The following is a 20,620-nucleotide window of genomic DNA, read 5'->3' on the forward strand; positions in this document are numbered from 1 at the left end:
CCAACGTTTCCCCATAGATATAGCTTCGTTTTAGTTAATTATTATTAAGGGATAATTAGTTAAAATTATATTAAAATGTATTATATTTAGGCACATTAAAGGTATTTTTAAAAACTATAAAAATTAGCTTATTTACAAAATAAAAAAATGTTATTATTTTATGGTAAAAGGTACAAGCAGACAACTTTATTTTCTTTACATTAAAGTTGACTTAAAAATAGTTAAAATAGAGAACAGATTTTGTACTATTATATTAAAATTTAAAATATTCAACTTTTGAGGTGTTTCGTATAGGCAATTTTACTGCAATTTTTAATATGTTTACGATTTCCTCAAAAACCACGATGGATATAAAATTGTGTAATCTTATATGATTGTGTGCCGTACGGGAAGCCACTATGATGGGCTACCATAATGTATTAATTGTTTTCGGCCAAAAACTTGTAAATTAGGCTGAAAATCGATGTGCTTGTCAGCAAACCCACCCAAACGAAAAATGTGTAATTTTTTATGCATTTATTTAGCACGTGATTTGCAATATACAATATACATTCACAATTTATATGCATTTGGTTCAGGCGCAAGTCAAATGACATTAAAAGTGGGATCAGGCCCAGGGGGGACTGGTCAATGTGCTATACTGTGCTATACTGTGCAATTTCAGAGTAGACCGATCTCCTAGTATGTTCCCAGGGCTACAGGTAAAAAATAATCCATCTGGTACAATTTTATTATTTTTGACGATTTTTTTATACCATATATTTGAACACCATACACTACCGTATACCCACGTGATAGATAATGCTCAACTAAACTTTATATACTTATAGCTATGGTCCGGATTTTGGTGGAAAATGCATTATTTTCGGAAAAGTTCCAGGAAATGTTTTTCAAGTTCAAAATCCGTTTCATCCATCAGATACGCTTACTTGTCGTTTTTCGAGTATTTTTCTACAGTTTTAATAATTTTTAGTGCATATTTCAATACATTTTTAGATTCAAATTAAGTAGTAGTTTTTGTTCCGACTATTTATCATATTTAGGGACTCAACTAACCCAAACTTGAGGGTTTTCCTAAAAAGTAAACCGATGGAGCTTTGCCTACATCCACATCATTGTGAACACAGATATATAAAAATACTAGATAGCCGACTTGGAAATGATTTTGAAGCCCACAAAATGGCCGAAATTCTCTTATCTAAGAGGTAAATGTTTACATTTTCACAACACTGATACACACAGATATGTATGTATATCAGCTGTGCTGATATATGATATTTTGTAAACATTCACCTCTTAGATAAGAGAATCTCGGCTATTTTGTAGGCTTCATAATTTTTACATTGTAGGAATAGGGAGTCGTCCATCTAGTATTTTTATATATCTGTGATTTGAATCGTATATCTAACCGCTATCTAACTAAAAAATTGAGCAGCTATGATGGCCAGTTCTTCACATACGCGTTAGAATTGACGGCAGTAGATGTCGCTGCTGTTATGGAATTTATTTTAATCAAAATAACAATAAATTATCGGCCCGATGCCCGTCGTCGACAAGTTAGCAAATTTCTTGATTTGATGTTTTTCAAAAATTATTAACCTTCATTACTTGAAATTTGCATCAAATGTTTATTTTACCATTTCAACCCCAAATGTGCCAATGATCTTGGTTAATATGCATCAGAATCGCCAGTATGGTAGCCATGTCCGCCAGCATGTTAATAAAATATAAGAACATGTAAAAATAATTGATAATATACGTACAATGAATACTGACAAAATAAAATATAATATTACATAACGAGTACTGAGTAGGTGGTGGAAAATGGAAATCATCATAATTTCTAAAAAAAAAAAATACACCAGTTATGTTTTATAATCAATTTATTATTCAAACTTTGACCACAGAATAATTTTTCCTGTATATAAATTTTATCACAATACTGATACCTCACACATTGACAATATACCTATTGTACAAAAATGTACTGTTTACTATATAGTCAATAGTCATATTAAAATAAAATATAAATAATAATATTATGATCAATATGTTAAAGTAACTGATCTGAATTAATTGAAAAATTGTATAGATACAGTGTATACTTAAATACTATGAGAAAACTGAAAGCTGAGCCAAAAAGTAGTAAAAATCAAACATTCTTTTAAAACAACATAAAATAATATTCTAATAAATCTCACAAAATCCCTAACAACAACCATAATACTGATTCTACAATACATTTAAAAATAATTAATAAAATAAAATAATAACAGAACAGAAAACCAAGAAATATATAAACTAATTAGGAAACTTATTTTAAAATTAAATATTCACTAGAAATTCACTGTCTCAAACTGGTGTGAAAAAAACACACCAGGATGTTTGCACCACATAATTTACAGTGTCCACTATCCCGCAACGGGATAATATTGGGGGATAATTTAACACCGGTTTGGATCAATAAATTTTTTGTCATAGTTCATACAGAAAAAAGATTGTTTTCAGTTAAATTTAAATTGGACAAAAATTACAAATAATTCAGATATTTTTAAAAACAATGTTATTTCCACGCTTGATTTCTCTCAATTATTTTTTTTTCAGCATCTGAATACCGAAGTATGCTTAATATAGCGTTTAAATGTCCAGTGGTATTCGAAGGATCGGTGAGATAATAGTAAAATGCTGATTTTAAGAATTGCAATGTCATTTCAGCATCATGTAATGGACGTTGACGTTGTTGTTCCAATTGTTGTTGGAGAATAGTTTCATACATTGCCTATATAACACAACATAAAAAAGAATTTTTTATAGATGAAGTTAATAAGAAGGTACTTTTGTAAAGCGTTTAGTTATCTCCAGTTGGTTATGACCAGGATAAGCCAGTGCAGAAGTAGTTATGTACACACTTTTCTACAATATTGTGTTTATCTACATAAAAACAACAAAAAAACATACACTAAGATCCATACATTTTGTTCACTTACTAATGGGAAAGGATAATAACAAAAGAAGCGCGTAAAATATATTTCACCTGAGAAAATAAAGCTGTCAAATATCAATTATAAATTAATCTACAAATATTTCATCTATTCAGTATATATTTTACACAAATAAATCTACAGATAACAATCAAAAAAATATCCTGTTTTTATGTATATATATATTAATGAATTACTTGTCATTGCCAAGAACTTTTATAATCAATTGTCTATTGCTCTGACGTTATAACAAAATGAGAAAAGCAAAGAATTGTACTAGAAAAAACAGTAATAAAGCTTTATTTTGTAATACATATTGGTATATTACAAAATAAAGAATTTTCACATTTTAGCTTACAAAAATTGAATTATTTGGTTACATAAAAACATTAAATATTACGTGCAATATGATAACTTAAAATTTATGTTGTGAAACTTTGATAGTTATTTTTTTTATGTACTGTTGTAATTAAATAGCTCGTAATCAAAAGATTAATGTGTATATTTAATAACAAAAATCAAAAAACTTATGAATTTTGTATTTATTTAGTATTATATAATCATTATATTCCATAAAATGAATTATAAAATAATGTATGTCATTGACTTGACCTACTGTTGTCCTATATGGCTATATCGTCACCAAATAAAAAAATAAAAAAACAATAGACAATAGAAATAAAATCAAAAATAATTTATTGTAGAAATCCAATCCAGTATAGGTCAATGTACAACTCGCTTAAACTCCCATGCGTATCAAAATTAAAATGCCAATAAATTTGCACATAAAGGGGATCTGAGAGACGAACCTTTTTCGTGCCGATCATCCAAAGGGCAATGGCCTCAGGTCCGGATAACAAAGCGCCACCAACACTTTGGCTACGTCCCTAAATTTTAAACATATTCTAAAAAGATTCTAAACAAATAAATGTTTACTCAAGACAAACGTGTACAGTAATAATTCGTAAAATTAAATTGCTACATGTTAGTGAACACAAACACAGGAAGAAGATTAAAATTAGAATATTTTAATAGAATGTAATACCTATAGTAAAGTAAAATAATAACAAACAATATATTATCTTACTTTGGTCTTTTTTAGTTGTAACTTAACATTACTCAGCTCATCAACACAGTCTTCGCCTTCCTGACCATTAGTAGTCTCAGTATCCTAAGTAAGTATAGCAGTATATCAATAAAAAATCCTCTAGAATACTGAGAAAATCAATAAATAATGACATACCTTTTCTAGACATACAATTTGTTGAGTTTGTGTTGGGATTACATGGTTTTTGTCTGAATCGGATTTGTGTAATGAGTTTTGAATATTTTCAGTAATACCACCATAGAAATTATGATGTGTTTGATCAGTTTCAGTCTTCTAAACATCCATATAAAGGTAAAACAAATATTAATAAACCGTATTTAAAATTTTTTTTTTTTGAAAAAATTTACCTTATCTAATTGTATTATTGATTGAGTCTGAGTAAGAACATCACAACAAGTCTTCTTTACATGATCAATAGAGGTTTGATCAATAGTAGTTGTAGTATTATCTTGTACAGTTTTAGACCATTTAAGAAAATCATTTTCCATTTCAAGTTCTTTGATTCTGATATATGCTTCATCAAGTAATGGTTTTAATCCATAATATCTTAAAACACATATATATCACATTACAAAATTGATATGGCTTCAAATGCAGTTCGTATTATTTTTATATCATTACTTTATTTGTATATAATAAAAATAGAGAATAATATCTTAGGGTGATAAGCAGAATTTAGTTTATTCTTGTAATTTATGTGTTTATTAAATAATATATACAAGATGATTTTTTAAGCATGCTTAGTCCCATTTTTTGCTTTAATAGAACATTTATTCAAATTGTTAATGCCTTTTGTACTTTTTAAGGAGTGTCCTGCGATGATACATTTCTATCCTTCAAATGAGAACCCCCCTCTTTTTTACTGAAAATCATTCAGTAGATGATTTTCTTGAAAATTTGGATGTACCTAAATCAAAATTCTAACGAGTAATATCTGAGTTATTAAAATGCTTATACTAATGATAATAAAAATGGTTTAAACAAAACTATAACTTGAACATAATGTTATAGGTAGTATTTGTTATACTTGAACCATTTTTACAAATTATGTATATTAATCAATAGTAATTACCAAAATTTTCAAATTATCTAAGCCTTTATAGCTACTTAACCCATTACCTTAGACATATTATCCTTAGTACACAGTTATATAACACAAAAACTACTCGTTCAAATTTTGATCTAGATATATCAAAATTCTCAAAAAAAAAATATGTTTAATAATTTAAAGTGAAAACCAGAAGTATGTATTGTTTCAGCATTATCCTCAAGTGGTACAAAAAATATCAAAATATTCAAAAATATGGTCCTTAAATGTATTTAAATATTAAAAATCAGAATTTAAATAGGTGCTTACTTATAGCGTATAAATAGGATGAGCATGCTTAAAAATCATCCTGTATACCAGAGTCTACACTAGTTATTTTCTTCTTAATTGGTCTTTTTGAAAAACCAAAATATTGTAGTCTTAAACTCAACCTCTTTAGCGAAAATTAATTTTTCTAGTCATACTATTATTTAAAATACCCTATATATTACTATAAATTAAATTATTTTGTGCTTTGTTAATTCTTCTTTTGTCATTAAATTTGTAAAAAATGTTTGTTGTTTTATATTATGTAACAATATTCATATCATTCTTGCAAGTATAATTATATATATAATATGCATGATGAGAGTTTCAGCAAAATAAACTCTTTGAATCAAAATGGGAGTTAAATCAAATAAATAAAGAGCAGATAGTATATTTATGTTTGTAGACTATAATATGAAAAATACCATTTATATTATTATTAGTTATTACTAATAAACAAGTCAGAATTAACAACTCTTACTTTTCATTGAGTTCTCCTAAACGTTTCAATAGTTCTTCAATCTTATCATTATGTTTCTCACGTAACTCATCATAAGCATGACGTAATTTTTTAGCTTCATCATATTCATCACCATGTCCTGAATCTGCTGGTGACGGTGACGGATTTAAAAAACTCCTTGAAAGTTTACTAAAATTAGAAATATAAAGACCAATTAAAAAGTTCCATAACATTTTCAATTCAAAAAACTAATTACGTTGAATCAGGTTCAGGGGTTTGTTCTTTGCTGGGTATGAATCTAGCAGTGTCTTCATCTTCATCACCTTCAGCAATAGAATTGTTAGTAGTTTCATATCCACATTTTACTTTAAGTTCAATATTTTCTTTCTTAAGACGGTCAATTTCAGTATCTTTATCATTGAGTTCACTGTGAGCATCATTTAGCAATCTCTAAATTATTCAATAACTATTATCAAATTATTGAATATTATTTAGTTAAAATGATTTTGTTTTACTCTAAGATTTCTGATAGTTCGACTAGACCTCTGTGTAGGAGTAAGATACTCTTCACTGCCTATATTTGAGGGACAATAGTGTAAATAAGCCTTTTTTCGGCTGGAGTATGTGGTGCCATTAAGAGCAAACATAGAATGGCCATTATCACATTGACTGCTGGTTGTACTGCCAAAACTTTTTTCTGATGCACAATCGTCATCTTTTTCATATGTATTTAAAATTTGCTAAAAATAATAATAATAACTTAGATTAAAACACAAATAAATCAAGTTTAATAGATTAATATATTATATAAATTTATCTATTATTATTATATGAATATATTATTATGTTTTAATATTATATCTATCAAATTTAATGCATTTAGCACATACATACAACATAATACAAATACTGAAATACCTACCAGTTTTATTATTATTGTTATTACCATGGGGGGCTCGGGACTTTAGCATTTGTTCATTTTTATAGTTTGACATAAAATTTGCACCAGAGTGGTATGGAAATATATGCATGTTGTAATACGTTAAATTATGAAATTTTAAATTGATATTTTACTTTTTTTTAACAATTTAAAAAAAAATGCGTAGGTATATCAAGTTTTTTTGATTATTTTTGATTTCATACATTTTTCTGCTTAATTATGATTTATGATGACACATGCTACTGACAAAAGCCTAGACATTTTAGTTAATTTCTGTTTTTATATTGTTTTTGTTCACGGTAAACCTAAAAATAAAAATAATTTTTCTTCTTCATATCATAATATTCCCTATTAAATTAACACAGAAACTCGTATTTGCTCACTCATTTACTAATTGGCCAATTTAATTAAATTTTTTTTCAGTTATTAGAAATTTAGTAGATGTGTACTAAAAAAGTTTAAATGATTTAAAATATTTTAAAAAGGCTAATTTTTTAATTGTTTTTTTTTTTATATTTCTAAGCGTACAAAGTAAACGATTATTTAAAAAAAAATTATGTTGATAATTTTTGTAGTGCTTTTTTTGCTCATTTTAATACTTTTAAGTGTCTATAATAAAGTATTTAATTGCTTATTTTGATGATTATAGGTGCATAATGTCCCAAACCTTGGTTATTACTAATGACATACAAGAATAGTGAATATTTAGTTAATACTAAATAGTATTCCAAACATGGACCTAAGTTTCTCCATTTATAATAAGTAATAACAAAATATGAACAGTATTACTTTATAAGTAGCAAATATTGTGTTTATTTGATAGTCTCTCGATTTGATTAAATATTAATTTTTATGTATGAATTTTTAGTTTTAATTGTCCATATATTTTATTCTTGATAGTAATAATTTATGGTGAATATCAGGCTTTCACAAGCTTGGTAAAACATTTTTGCATCCAAACTAAATTTATAAGTACTGACTATCATTGGACTTCATCAAAGTCATACAATTGGTAACATTCCAATGTTCGGAACATTATTTTCTAAAAGCATATTTCTGAACATTTTAAAAATAGAACTTCATATAAATAGCATAATAAATATATTATACGGCTTATCTTGTCTTCATTATATTAAAACCCTATTGTACAGTAATCTACTACTTTATAACAATACAATAATTTATAACCAATTAAAATAATTAAAAGTTATTTGTTAGAACCTAACTAGTCTAGCACTGAAGCCTAATAACAGATAGTTAAAAATATGTACATACTAAATGTAGATAGGTAAAGGTAGAAAAGTGGCTGTTATTAAAACAATTGTTTTGGGCAAAGGCTCATTAAAATATGACTAAAATTTTAATTTTAAATTAATTAATATTTTTTTTTTTTATTGGTTCAAGAATGTTATTATTTATAATTTTAGTCAAAATATCAATTGTGTACTTTTACATCCAGACGTTAAAAAAAAACGTATTTTATGATGCTAGGTACATATTATTATCTGCAGAGTACACATGGTAAATAGGTATAATGGTATGATACTTATGCGAAAAAAATGTATTTAATTAAAAAATTTAATAAGATGGTGATTATCTGAACACTTTGGAAACCAAGTACATATAATAGTAGATATAATTATAGAGATTTTAATTTGATGATTATTAAACAGATAAATATGATTTATAAAATATAAAATAACTTAACAAAAAAATACCAACGGGCAACAATTCATAATAATAGTTCTCTATCTTTAATGTTTATCAGATAATAAAAAGAAAACCAATACATATTTGATATATTTTTTTTTTAATTAGGGAATTTGTTATTTAATTTTTGTATTTGATACGACTAAGCAGATTATAAAGTTGATAAAGCTAGTTAAAAATATAAAACCATTAATAATAACTTACTTATCATTGAAAACAATAAGTATCATTATTTTTAAATACAACCATTATGATTATTTTACTAAAAATCAACGTCTTATCCTATATACATATATATCAATACATGATATATCTATTTTTTTGAATAAATTTTATCTGTAAATATTTAGGCACAATAAAAATTTGTGATAAGTGATAACATATACCTATACTTAATTGACAGGAAAAAGTTCAGTTGAGGAGAAAGCCTCCCCTTTGAAGCATACCTAGTATATATAAAAATGATTTATTATTATGCTTAGTTTTCAAAAGTCTCAAAGTATACATATTATATTGAGTAAAAAATTTAAAAAAAATTGTCTATTATCAGTGAATTAAAACAAAATGTCAATAGTATTAGGAACCTTTTTTAATAGATATAGATAGGTACTTTATTTATTATGTACCTATAGTTAATATTAATGTGAAAAACAGTATTTCACTCACTAGACTTTGATGTCTTTGGATCTTTGGTGTCTTATTCGAGTGCCGTAACCAATTCGGCTTTGGAATACGGCTGGGCGATGCATTATTACTGTTTGACATCCTGAGATCAGACAACATCAACAATTTTTTAATAAAAATAATAAATATAATCGGTACCTAACTGTCGCCATAAAAATTAATTCACAAGTCATAATATTATTAGGCAGACGACGTGGACCAACCTTGGGTAATTTGCGCAACGCTCTACATTAAGACGGCGAACGCTGAACAATATAGAAAGGAAAAAAGGGTAAATTTTTTATGAATGTTTAAAAACTCACATGAATGTCACGGGACTGGTAATGGTGTCATCATCACAGAATTATAGTACACGACGAAAACGGCTTAGTTCGGTTTTCATTCGGAAACCGGTATCGATCGGCATAATTAATGCATAATAATAATGCAATTAGTTTATTTAGATTTCAGTCAATGCTCGGTAGTAGGCCAATTTAGGCCCCGAACGCGGATCGATTGACAAACCACAAATACCTATTCAAATTTGAAAACCATTATGTAGGTTTACTCGGAATGCCGGAACCCGATAACACATTCAAAGCTGATCGAAAATGGGAGTACGGGACGATGTTCTAAAATAGTATCAATTATCAATTTCGAACCGGCTTAATAGTTCGTAATGATTTATAATTGGCATAAATAATTAATCACTAGTATAATAATAATATTTTCGACGTTAAAGACGTGCACACTACGGCAATACGGTATAACACGAACTATAAATATTCGTCACGCTTCTACGATAGTGGCTGATCCAATAAAATCCACAATACGTGACGCGACGAGATAGATAACTAGAATAGTAGAATACTATATAGATAAGACGGTAATTGGTTGCAGTAGACGTGGAGCTGTTGTTGTTGTTGTTGTTGTTGTTATTGTTATTGTTATTGTTGATGCGCCGATGCGGTAAAGCCGGTAACCTCGTCGGCACCCGAATCGTCGTGCGGAATTTGATAGGCGACTGCCGAACTGTGACAGTGCGACGACTCCGGTCCGTCCGCCGTCGGTAGTAGTAGTTGCTGTTCCTGCCGTCGCTAGCACTCGTAGTGGCGGGTATACAAATTACAATTTGCCAGAGACACACGTCCGGTGGGCAAATAAAATAATTATATAAATAAATATTATGCCAACTTAATTGTGCATTTTACGTTGAAAGTAATTGTAAATCGTTATAACCTACTAACCTACCGAACGTTGTAGTATTATGTAAATACTATATGTATGGTCTCGAGACTCTCGGTAGTCGATAACATAAATACATAACATTAATATATAATATACAATATATGCACCTACCTAAATTATATATAGAGAGTAATGAGTAGTCAACTTTTTATCAACTATTACCAAAATACTATATTATATCACCTACATGCATACATATTGTTATAACTATTAATTTATGATGTATATGCAGTATAGGTAATACTTCCCCGAACTCGTGTTTGTTCTTGTACCACTACGCACCTGAATAGGGTTTAGCTTTTCCAACGAACAGATGTTTTTTTGTTTGTGTTTATGTTAAAAAAACGTATTGAGTAGGACAGTAGGTAATAGATATTCATTTTTACATCAACAGACGATTGCATAAAAAAAATTAATTGTATGTACTTAAAAGTATACGTTTGAAAATGTGTATAATATCATGAAACTAATTATAACAATTACGTGTATGACTGTCATACATTCGTAGATTCCATGATGACAATTTTGGTGATTGGTAGGTGTGTGGTAGCCGGTAAGTACTTACCACTTACCAGTTGGCAGTTCTACATATTGTACCTATTACAATTTATAGTGCAGTAGTGCTATTAATTATTATCATTCATAGTTGCGAGCTGCCACTCGTTTGATATACAATTGTAGATTAAAAGCAATAAATTAATAATATACCATGAATATTACCAAGTGGAGATACGTAGATACCTATATAAGTATTAAGTACCTAGCTCTGACTGCTGCTAGACTGTTCGCTATTATCAAATAAGTAATAATATAATTGACAAAAGTTAATACCTCCTTAACACGTTATATTAATAGTATATCATTATAAAATGTTACACGCACTACGCAGACACGAAGCATATAAATATAATATTATAATTTATAGGTACTTATACTAAAAGATCATATTTTGATATATTTTATACAAATCAAAAATAACGCTTACATACGATTTATAGGAATATAAATCAGAACATTTTGGTGCAACATTTAACATAGGTACATTATTGAGTATAATGTCATATTAATATTTTATTCGATTTATTCTTTCTTCAAATTTTTTGATTTCTGTAACAAAAAATATACATTACAACAACAATCATTCATGGATATTAAATAGGTATTAATATACCCAGACAGCAAGATTGTAATAATAATATAGGAATATCAAATAATATCAGTATTAGCATTGATTATAAATAATAGTATTTATAATCAATGGTATTAGGTATTTAGGTGGCTAGGTAGAAGGTAGTACTATTATTGTACACTATTTTATGGTCATAGAACCAAATTATATAATTTTGACATAAACTTACATTTAAAGAACGAACTCCCCAGTAGGCATTATTTAAATATTCACCAACTAGATAGGTAATTGGAGCATATAAAAATGTTCCCGTAAAGAACATCACTCTCAATGGCAAGTTCAGTTTTGCAAGAATGGGGTAAACCCACATGCCACTCTTGTAAAATACATAGTTAATCCTGTAAATACATTTTATTATTAATTAGTATGTACATTTATGATATTTAATTAGATTATGAATAGTAATCACCACCAAATACGTAAATACGTTGCTTAAGGGCCCCCTCAAGAATTATTTGAAGCCAACTCAGATTTTTTTGGGTAATTGTATGTGCACTATATATAGTACTGTACATAATATATACTTAAATTTATTTTTGTTATAGATACGTATATTATGATAATCAAATAGTTTTTCGAGATTATTGATTTATTTATATCTCAGGAAGTAAGGAATTGTCCATGTCAGAAATACTAAAAAAAAGTGAGTATCGTAAAGATAGGTACTCAGCCCGCCGGGTTCACAAAACTACCGAGTGCACATATTATTATGATACTCAAGGCGTTCGTGGCATGTCCAGTGAAATTGGTAGGTCAATCAACTTGTTTATACCTAGTGTATACCTAGAGTGTGGAGGTGATTCCCCGTCACTCTCGACTTAAGCATAGGTACCTATATTTTTCTCGACATTGTTTTCATTGCAGTAGTATAAATATTCATTTCACCAGCTTTGTAGGTATAATATTATATTCAACTATCAAAAAAATTACATAACTTTTACCCCTACCTTTAATCTAAGGGCCTAGTATTACGCCTATGGTATAAGGGCAGTGAAATTATTGCATTTATATATCGTTTTTAGATGCTTATAATATTACATTCATTACTTGGTGAACTAATCCATTTTTCTTAAAACAGATAATTTAGTTATATTATTTTTATTTCAATAAAATGCTATTTTTATGATTTTAGTATACCTAGTTTTAAAAGTTAAATAAAGTTAAATACTAAATTTACTTTTAAGTTAATTGCTGTTTTAATTCTTTGTATTTATTTTAAATATTTTATTGTTATTATTTATGTTGTTTTATATAATCGTTAGGCTGTAATAGTAAAACTAAAAGCTAAAAAAAAAGTTAAATACTCACTATAAAAAGCAAATTAAGGATACGTAGCAATACCCATTTATTTGTTTGATACATTTATAACTCACAAATTTTGAGCTGAGAAATGAAATCAATTAAGTGATTGCCAGACGATTTGAGAATTTAGCAATAAACTGGTTTACTTCTAAATTGCAAATAAGTACGTGCCAATTACAATATTTACAACCACCTTCTACGGTCCACAAATGTTAAAACAAGTTTTTCCATAATAATAGTTATTGTAATTATAATAATTTATTGTGGGATAATAGACAGTCCATTAGACATAAACATCGATAGCATAAAATATCACTTATTGAGCAATGCAGTAATCAAAGCAATGTTTGTATATCATTTTTTTTCTATATTACCTATAAGTATATTTAATTTTTAAATTATCATCTATAAATTATTGTATAATTTTTTAATTTTTTAAAATGCTTCAATGTAATTTAAAAATGTATAGGTAAGTGCAATTATTTATATATATTAATACAATAATGCAATCAATTCAATGTGTTTTTTAATGCGATAAATTCGCCCCCCCCTAGTACCTAATAAAGTAATAACTATAGTAATCTTTTATTAATGTAGTTTAAACGCCAAGCACCCAGTGGACCAATTTAATTTATTTTTAATCCATAACATGTTTATATCACAATTCATTATATGTAGGTACTAGGTAGTCAAATATTAATTCATTTAATTCCATTACTTATTAATTTAAAAATATGTAGAACATTGCAAATTGTAAATTATTATATACCTACCTAATATAGTAGTATCTACCTATTTTATTATTACACAATTTTGAAGGAAGGATATGGAGGATCTGGATCGGAAGAAGTTTGATTTGTTTTACCACTATGGGTATTTACTTATTTCTAGAAACATTTCTTGAAAAATTGTTTGTTAAATAAATAGATACTTAAATAATTTAACTTATGTGACATGGTTTGAATTTTAATTTGAGAAAAAAAACCTTAAAAATAATTCTACTCAGAATTGTTCTTAACAAGTGATGGAAATATGGTATCTATATAAACACAAATTAAATGCTGTTCATTGGTAATTTCATCACTTATAACAGCTGGGCTGATTAAGCTTTATTAATGTTCTTTAAAGTTCGAATACGGTGTTAACGAACAGAAAAATTGTAAAAGTTGTCCAGAAAATTAGAAAAAAAGTGCTTTTTTGATTGATTAACTGATTTGTAAGCCTAAACTATGATAGCCGGAGACTTGAAACATTATGGTGCCTATCTTCATCCCATCGTGTATAAAGGTGCAGTAAAGAAGGATTTTCCAAAATTTAAGTTCAAAAGATGTGCTAATTCACACAAAATATATTTGAGATTTGCGAGGGAAATTGACAACTTTTTTTTGTACATACCTAAATGGTTGCTATTAGTTACTTGGGCAGGTAAGGTAAAAACATGCATTAATCATCGTGTTTATGGTCTTGAAGAATGAAATTATATCTTAAAACAAATATAAGAGATGATTACTTGAATGTATGTTTGTAATTTATATATTCAAAAACAACTTGGCCCGATTTTGGGAAAACTCAAAATTGTTAGAGATTTTCTTATCTATGAACATAAGAGAAGTTTAAATTACATTCCATTAATTTCAAGATTGACAAAGGTGAATTATCTATCTAGGTCGAATTAGTTCACAAAACGAGGTACACCTAAGCCGATTTTTCCGTGAACTGATATATGTACACTAAACCCAAGATACACCTATTATATACATAAATTTTATATTTTTAAAAAAATGTTCATAGGTGAAGTTAAGGTATACAGCTAAAAATGGATGTTGGTTTATCTGAAGTTAATTGACTCAAAAAATACTGGACCATTTTCAATAAAAGTTTTGTCAATAAATTCTTCGGGACTTGGAACGTTGGAGGTAGTTCATTGCTTATTTTTTCAATCCCTATAGGCTATAGGTAGCTAAAAGGTAGCTCAGTAGCTCTCACATGCATTTTTTCATCTCACAGACATTTTTGATTTAAATTGGTTTCCATTGATTATATAATGTTAATGTTATGTTACCATTATAATTAGTAGAAATTTTGGCATTTACATTTTTTACAATTATAGGTTTATTTATAAATGAACAAATCTTTGGCACGGGAAACGCCGGGTGGGGTAACTAGAAAATAAATAGTAATGCAATCAATAATCATTTAGCCAAATTCAAAAGATAAAATGCATCTATTCAAACAAAAATTAATTTTATAGTTAAAATCCATTGATAGTTAATTTATTATTTTTAATTTTCGACTTCTTCAAACTGCTGATGTGTATAATTCATCCTACTTTTTTATTTTTGATTATTCTGATCATAATATGTATATAAATATATTGTTTTCAAATAATTTCTATTCATTTTAGTTGTACCAAATAGATATTGCCTTTCACCACTTTTCCATCTCTCATATTTACATATTTTACATAGGTACAACTGTACAAGTTATGTCTAGGTACCTATTTTTTAGATCACTACTTTCCAAATGAAATCATCCAATATTCTATTTTCGAATTTTCTTATACGACTTGACCGATATAAATAATAAGACATTAATAAACGTATTAAATGTATTACATAAATATTGAAAAATGTCGCATAGATGGCACTAGATTAACACATCTTTAGTAAAATTTACAAATTAATAATTATCATTGCCTGTTTTCAGTTTATTAAAAAATATATTTAGTGAGTATAGTGACTAGTGTTAACCTAATAACGCTTGTATAGTCAATAGTCATGTTACATTTAATTTTTAAAATTTTCTAAATGTGTATGAATCGCAGGTATTTAATATATACTTACTATAAAAAAAACCAAATAATACTTACCAAATCAAATAACAAAGTTTAAAAGTAATAAAAACAGACAATCCTGTTATTCTGGATGGATATTCTCTGTAAGTCGTGATCATTTCCAATATTGCAAATATAAAAATATGCGCATGTGTTACATGATTCAGCCAAGACGGAAAGTATTTATCATAGTGCATAGGCATAACTAAAGATTTGTCAGCAAACCACATTGGCCAAAAGCTTACAGTAATAAACTGTAAAACAAAAATCAACAATTTAATTAAGAATACATTTTCAAAATTCAAAATGTTGAATTCGCTTATTACTTTTATGATATTTATACAATATATATATATATTTTATTATTTATAAAAAGTGTATCAATTTATACTGCTAACAGATTATAAAACAAAATACTTATACCTAAACTTGTATATTAATATATTGTATATTGTATTATTAAAAAAATAGATATATTTCGATTCGGGGCTCAAAAAATTGGCTTCGCGCTGTCACTGGGCCGTCCTAATTGGTCTTCTGAAATAATGTAATGCACCATTATTTACATAGTTCATTTTAAATTGTATTTTTATATAAATGTAAATAGTTTTTATTTACGCTCTGCAGTGTTTGATATAGAAGACTGAACGAATAAATTATGTCATGATACATTGATATTAATTAATGTTGTAAAAGAAGAAGTTCACAATATCAATCTAGATAACGCTGTAAATGTACCTATTTGCTGAACTTAAAGATCACCAGTAGAGTACCTATCCACTTTTATAAATTGTATTATTATTATTTTTTTTTTTTAGAGAGAGAATTGCGCTTGTACAAAAGTTTTAAATAAAAGATTTTAATGACTTTTGATATAAGTAAATATTATGTGCTATTTTGGATGCATTACATTTTTTAAAGCTAGCTTTATTAAAGTTAAATAAAATAACATAGTAATATAATGGAAGTCTCACAGTTTTAAATAAATGTATGTATTAACATTTATTTGCTGTAAGTACTTAGCCGAACTTAGACGAAATCCAATAAAATATTATTAATATTATAAAAATATATATTCTTAATATAAATACAATTAATCGGGCCTTTTATCTGATGATAAAAATGTGCACAGACTTCTTCTCCAACAATAAAAAATGAATCTGGACTTTTTGTTCAATTTTTTTTCAAATTATGCATTTTGATCGATTACCCTTGTATAAGCAGGACTTTTATCTTAAGTTTTCATTTATTTGTATAGACTTGTATTGTAATTTATAAATATATAACTGTATATTACCATCGACAGTGGAAATGCGAAAATTGTGAAAAAATTGTGTTTACTCCTTTTCAACGACTCTGACGTAACAGCAGAGCAAGTGCGCACGGCGATGTGATCGACGAACACCGCGTACAGGTAAAAAAACGTTTGGATAACCTGTGAAAAATAAACGTTAACTTTTCTAGTGCTGTCAATCATTCAAACAATTAGTTGATTCTAATTTCTAGGTAAATTGACTATACATAATATAGTCCAAGAAGTGCAAAATGTGTACAACTATATAATCGGAATTCCATTTTGACCTTTTTTCGACAAAATTTGGGGTTTTTTTTGTTTATGTACAAAGGTCCCTATCATACTTGTTATTTAAATAATTATAAAAAAAATTGAAATGTAGGATATGTAGCTAAGTACAGTGAACTATCGTAGGGCATTAGGGTTAATTGCTTTGAATTTGAATAAGCAATAATAATACATTATTTTATGTAAACAGTCGAATCTGAGCTCCATTGTTTAAATCAAAAATAATTCAAAACTTTTATTTAAAATAGGTGTTTAATTGTATACAATTGTTTACAATTATTTTTATTAATCTCTAATCCGATAAAATCTTTGTGTTAAACTTCTTTAACCTTATATGGACTACCCAACTATCGAAAGAAAAAATAATAAAAACACCCAACACATTTTTGAAGTGGTACAAGTCCTCAGTAATTTTAAACGCTTAAGCGACATGATTTGAAAAGCCTTATAACATATTGTATAGGACAACATTAGTAATCTAATTACCTAAGCCTAACACCTTAATATTGTACTCTTGTTTGAGGTTTCAACTATTAATAATTACGTAACAGTGTTAGTGTGTTACTGTAGTTGCAAATTCGTGTTGGTGTCAAAGTCAAATACATCCTCATGAACTTAACAGCACAAGATTATTAGTTAACATTTAAACAAATTTAACAAAATTATTAGTAAGTACTATGTTTTTAGAGATTGTTGGATAACTTTCAAAGTTTGTTAGACTTAATTTTCATCACTAGAAAATATTACACTTTTACTTTGCTATCATCACGTTAACAGCAAAAAGTGTAAAAGATTTTTTTTTGCTTAAACCAACGTTCAAATGATTTGTTTGACTTTATTCAGGACGTTTGAATACTTTTCGTTTTTTCGCTACTATCATCATGTTGTTATAATACCTAATATTAGCACAACATATTATTAGGAAAAGATAACTAGAATTTTATTCAGTAGGTTAAATCAGTTACATAACGATAACAAATATCAATGGTACCATAATATTATACTATTGAATAATTTTGGATGAGCTTATAAAATTTTATAATATCTAAAATTACATTTAAGTTACACCTTGTAATACCCATTAATATTAGAATAAAAATGTTTTATTTAAACTTAAAATTAATAACGTTCAGTTATTATTTTTATTTTTTATACTGATATTTAATATTTTGGTCTTATAGTTATTGTAAATAAAAGTTATATGAATTCATTATGGAAGCTACAAATTAAATTTGAAATTTTCTTATTTTAACCAACTTAACAAATGAATTAAAATTCAAGATTCAAACTTAAAAAAAAATACTAAGTAGACGATTATTATCATTTTAAAATCACAAAAAAACTGATTCTTCTAAAAAAATGATATGAACAGGGTTTGATTCCAAAAAATTGCAACCGTGAAGATAATAGTGCAAAGGCTAAAAAATAATTTACGGTCAAAAATCAAGTCTTATAAACTTTGAAAGTTGTCTAACAATCTAAATTTAAAAACGAACTTGAAGTATTAAATGTTAACTAACCACATATTGGCCTAGCCAAAGTACCAATGGCAGAGGAATAAAAGAAAATAAAGACACATATAGAGGGTATTTTTTAAGTGGCGGCTCAATCACTGCAGCAATAGATGAGTAAACCTTAAATCAGAAAATTCTGGAAATTTCATTTTGAAATTCCCAGTGATCTGCACTGCAAGGTTATATATAATACTATTTATATACAATACTGCACTATAAAACTCATAAAAGTATATTTAATATTTCTTAAAATTACAAACACTGTATTCAGCTGGACTCATTATTCTACACCTACAGAGACGTAAACGGATTTGCAAAGAATCAAACTTAATATAGAATGATAAAGAAAAACAGTTTAGGATAGCATAGTATATAAAAAGTATACTTACCATATTGCAGAAGGTTAGATATTTGAATTTCCCTCCGATGGCCTCATCTAAGGGGTTAAGATGGGCTGGTATGTTGACGTAGGTGTAATAATAATATAGTGAATAAGTGAAGAGTACGGCACCCGATAAATGTACGCCCTTATTGATGGCGTCCATGGTGCAGGTTTTGGCTGCGGCGGTCATAATTAGTCGTAACGGATTTTCTCTAATATAATAATATTATACCTATTATGGTTAACGAACAAAAAAAAAAACTCTCCACCGAAGACAATTTCGTCTACATGCCAACTATGTTATGAACCAATAAATATTATACATTTATATCGCAAAAACGGATAATTCGTTTAAAACCGTATTTCAAGAGCACGTATATCAGTTAATCGATAACCTGTACGTGTTTGATAATTTTTGTTGTCTTCTCCTGTCCGTGGTATATCTGACCGAGTGAAAACGACGAAAACATACTGACACGACCGCGCGGGTCCACCCGGTTGATGGTATACGATCAGTAATCAGCAGTTAAATCTATACAATATGCATTATTAATATTATCATACCTACTTACCTAGTGTATTATTAACGAGACACTGACGTAATGAATATAAATATACCATGCACAGTGTATAGTGTATACCATAATATACGGTTTCGGCATAGATAAGACAAGCCGGTTGAACTTTAGTCCGTTTACCGCAGTACGCCAAACTGCCGGATAAATTAATAATAAAACCATCATAATATAATATGTTGGTAAATATTATAATAAAATAATCACAAAAAAATATGTCGATAACAACCCACGAGGTGGTTCTTTTAACAAGCATAGAACACTCAATATTTCAATACTGCAGCGTATAATAAATACACGTGTTCTCTCTTTTTTATATAGTATTTGAATAAATTAAGTTACCTGTGCAATCCTCGCATTTTATGTATTGCACTTACTTTTTTAACAACGTTTGTTGATTAGTCTAAAATCAATTTGAAATTTTTAAAGTTTTAAGTCACTTTTTTTTAAAACGTCTTCTAATTTTGTTCATAAAATTAAAAATACTTATATAGGTTTTTGGTATTATTTAAAATTATAAGTTGTTATCAATAAAGCAATAGTGAAAAATAAGTGGAAATATAAAATGTTGCAATTGCATAATACTTAAATTAAATTTTTCAAAAACAAATTTTCCAAAGTGTATATTCTTTCAAAATAATAATCATTCACACTGTTAATAATCACCCTATATAATATTCATGTTTCTGTGAGAGTTTACGGCTATAATCAATCAAAAGTTTACAACATCTTTTAGTATCAATTTGACCTCTAAACAAATTTTATGTCTATAAAAATAT

At 27.5% G+C, this 20,620-nt stretch overlaps 2 protein-coding genes across 4 annotated transcripts; both read right to left on the reverse strand.

The window, feature by feature from the left end:
- Positions 1–1,870: 1,870 nt before the first annotated feature.
- On the reverse strand, positions 1,871–10,301 carry LOC111037599. Of its 3 annotated transcripts, none has more exons than XM_022320255.1 (10): positions 9,540–10,301; positions 9,220–9,319; positions 6,419–6,643; positions 6,160–6,353; positions 5,925–6,080; positions 4,437–4,635; positions 4,225–4,362; positions 4,069–4,152; positions 3,791–3,868; positions 1,871–2,779 (listed from the first exon to the last, which is right to left on the reverse strand). In XM_022320255.1, coding segments are annotated over exons 1-10 (1,392 nt in total). In that variant the 5' UTR covers positions 9,542–10,301; the 3' UTR covers positions 1,871–2,563. The 3 variants fall into 3 exon arrangements, with proteins under 3 accessions (XP_022175947.1, XP_022175946.1, XP_022175948.1); XM_022320254.1 differs by having other exon boundaries at positions 2,317–2,779; positions 5,925–6,092; positions 9,540–10,296; XM_022320256.1 differs by lacking the exon at positions 3,791–3,868 and having other exon boundaries at positions 2,317–2,779; positions 5,925–6,092; positions 9,540–10,292.
- Positions 10,302–11,275: 974 nt separating this feature from the next.
- On the reverse strand, positions 11,276–19,844 carry LOC111037600 (androgen-induced gene 1 protein-like). Its single transcript, XM_022320257.1, has 5 exons — positions 19,274–19,844; positions 17,086–17,223; positions 15,825–16,042; positions 11,823–11,991; positions 11,276–11,571 (listed from the first exon to the last, which is right to left on the reverse strand). The coding sequence occupies exons 1-5, from the start codon at positions 19,454–19,456 to the stop codon at positions 11,545–11,547; spliced, it is 735 nt and encodes a 244-aa protein (XP_022175949.1). The 5' UTR covers positions 19,457–19,844; the 3' UTR covers positions 11,276–11,544.
- Between the last annotated feature and the right edge of the window lie 776 nt (positions 19,845–20,620).

The sequence above is a fragment of the Myzus persicae genome, unplaced genomic scaffold (genome assembly GCF_001856785.1).
Source record: "Myzus persicae strain clone G006 unplaced genomic scaffold, MPER_G0061.0, whole genome shotgun sequence".
Lineage (NCBI taxonomy): Eukaryota > Metazoa > Arthropoda > Insecta > Hemiptera > Aphididae > Myzus > Myzus persicae.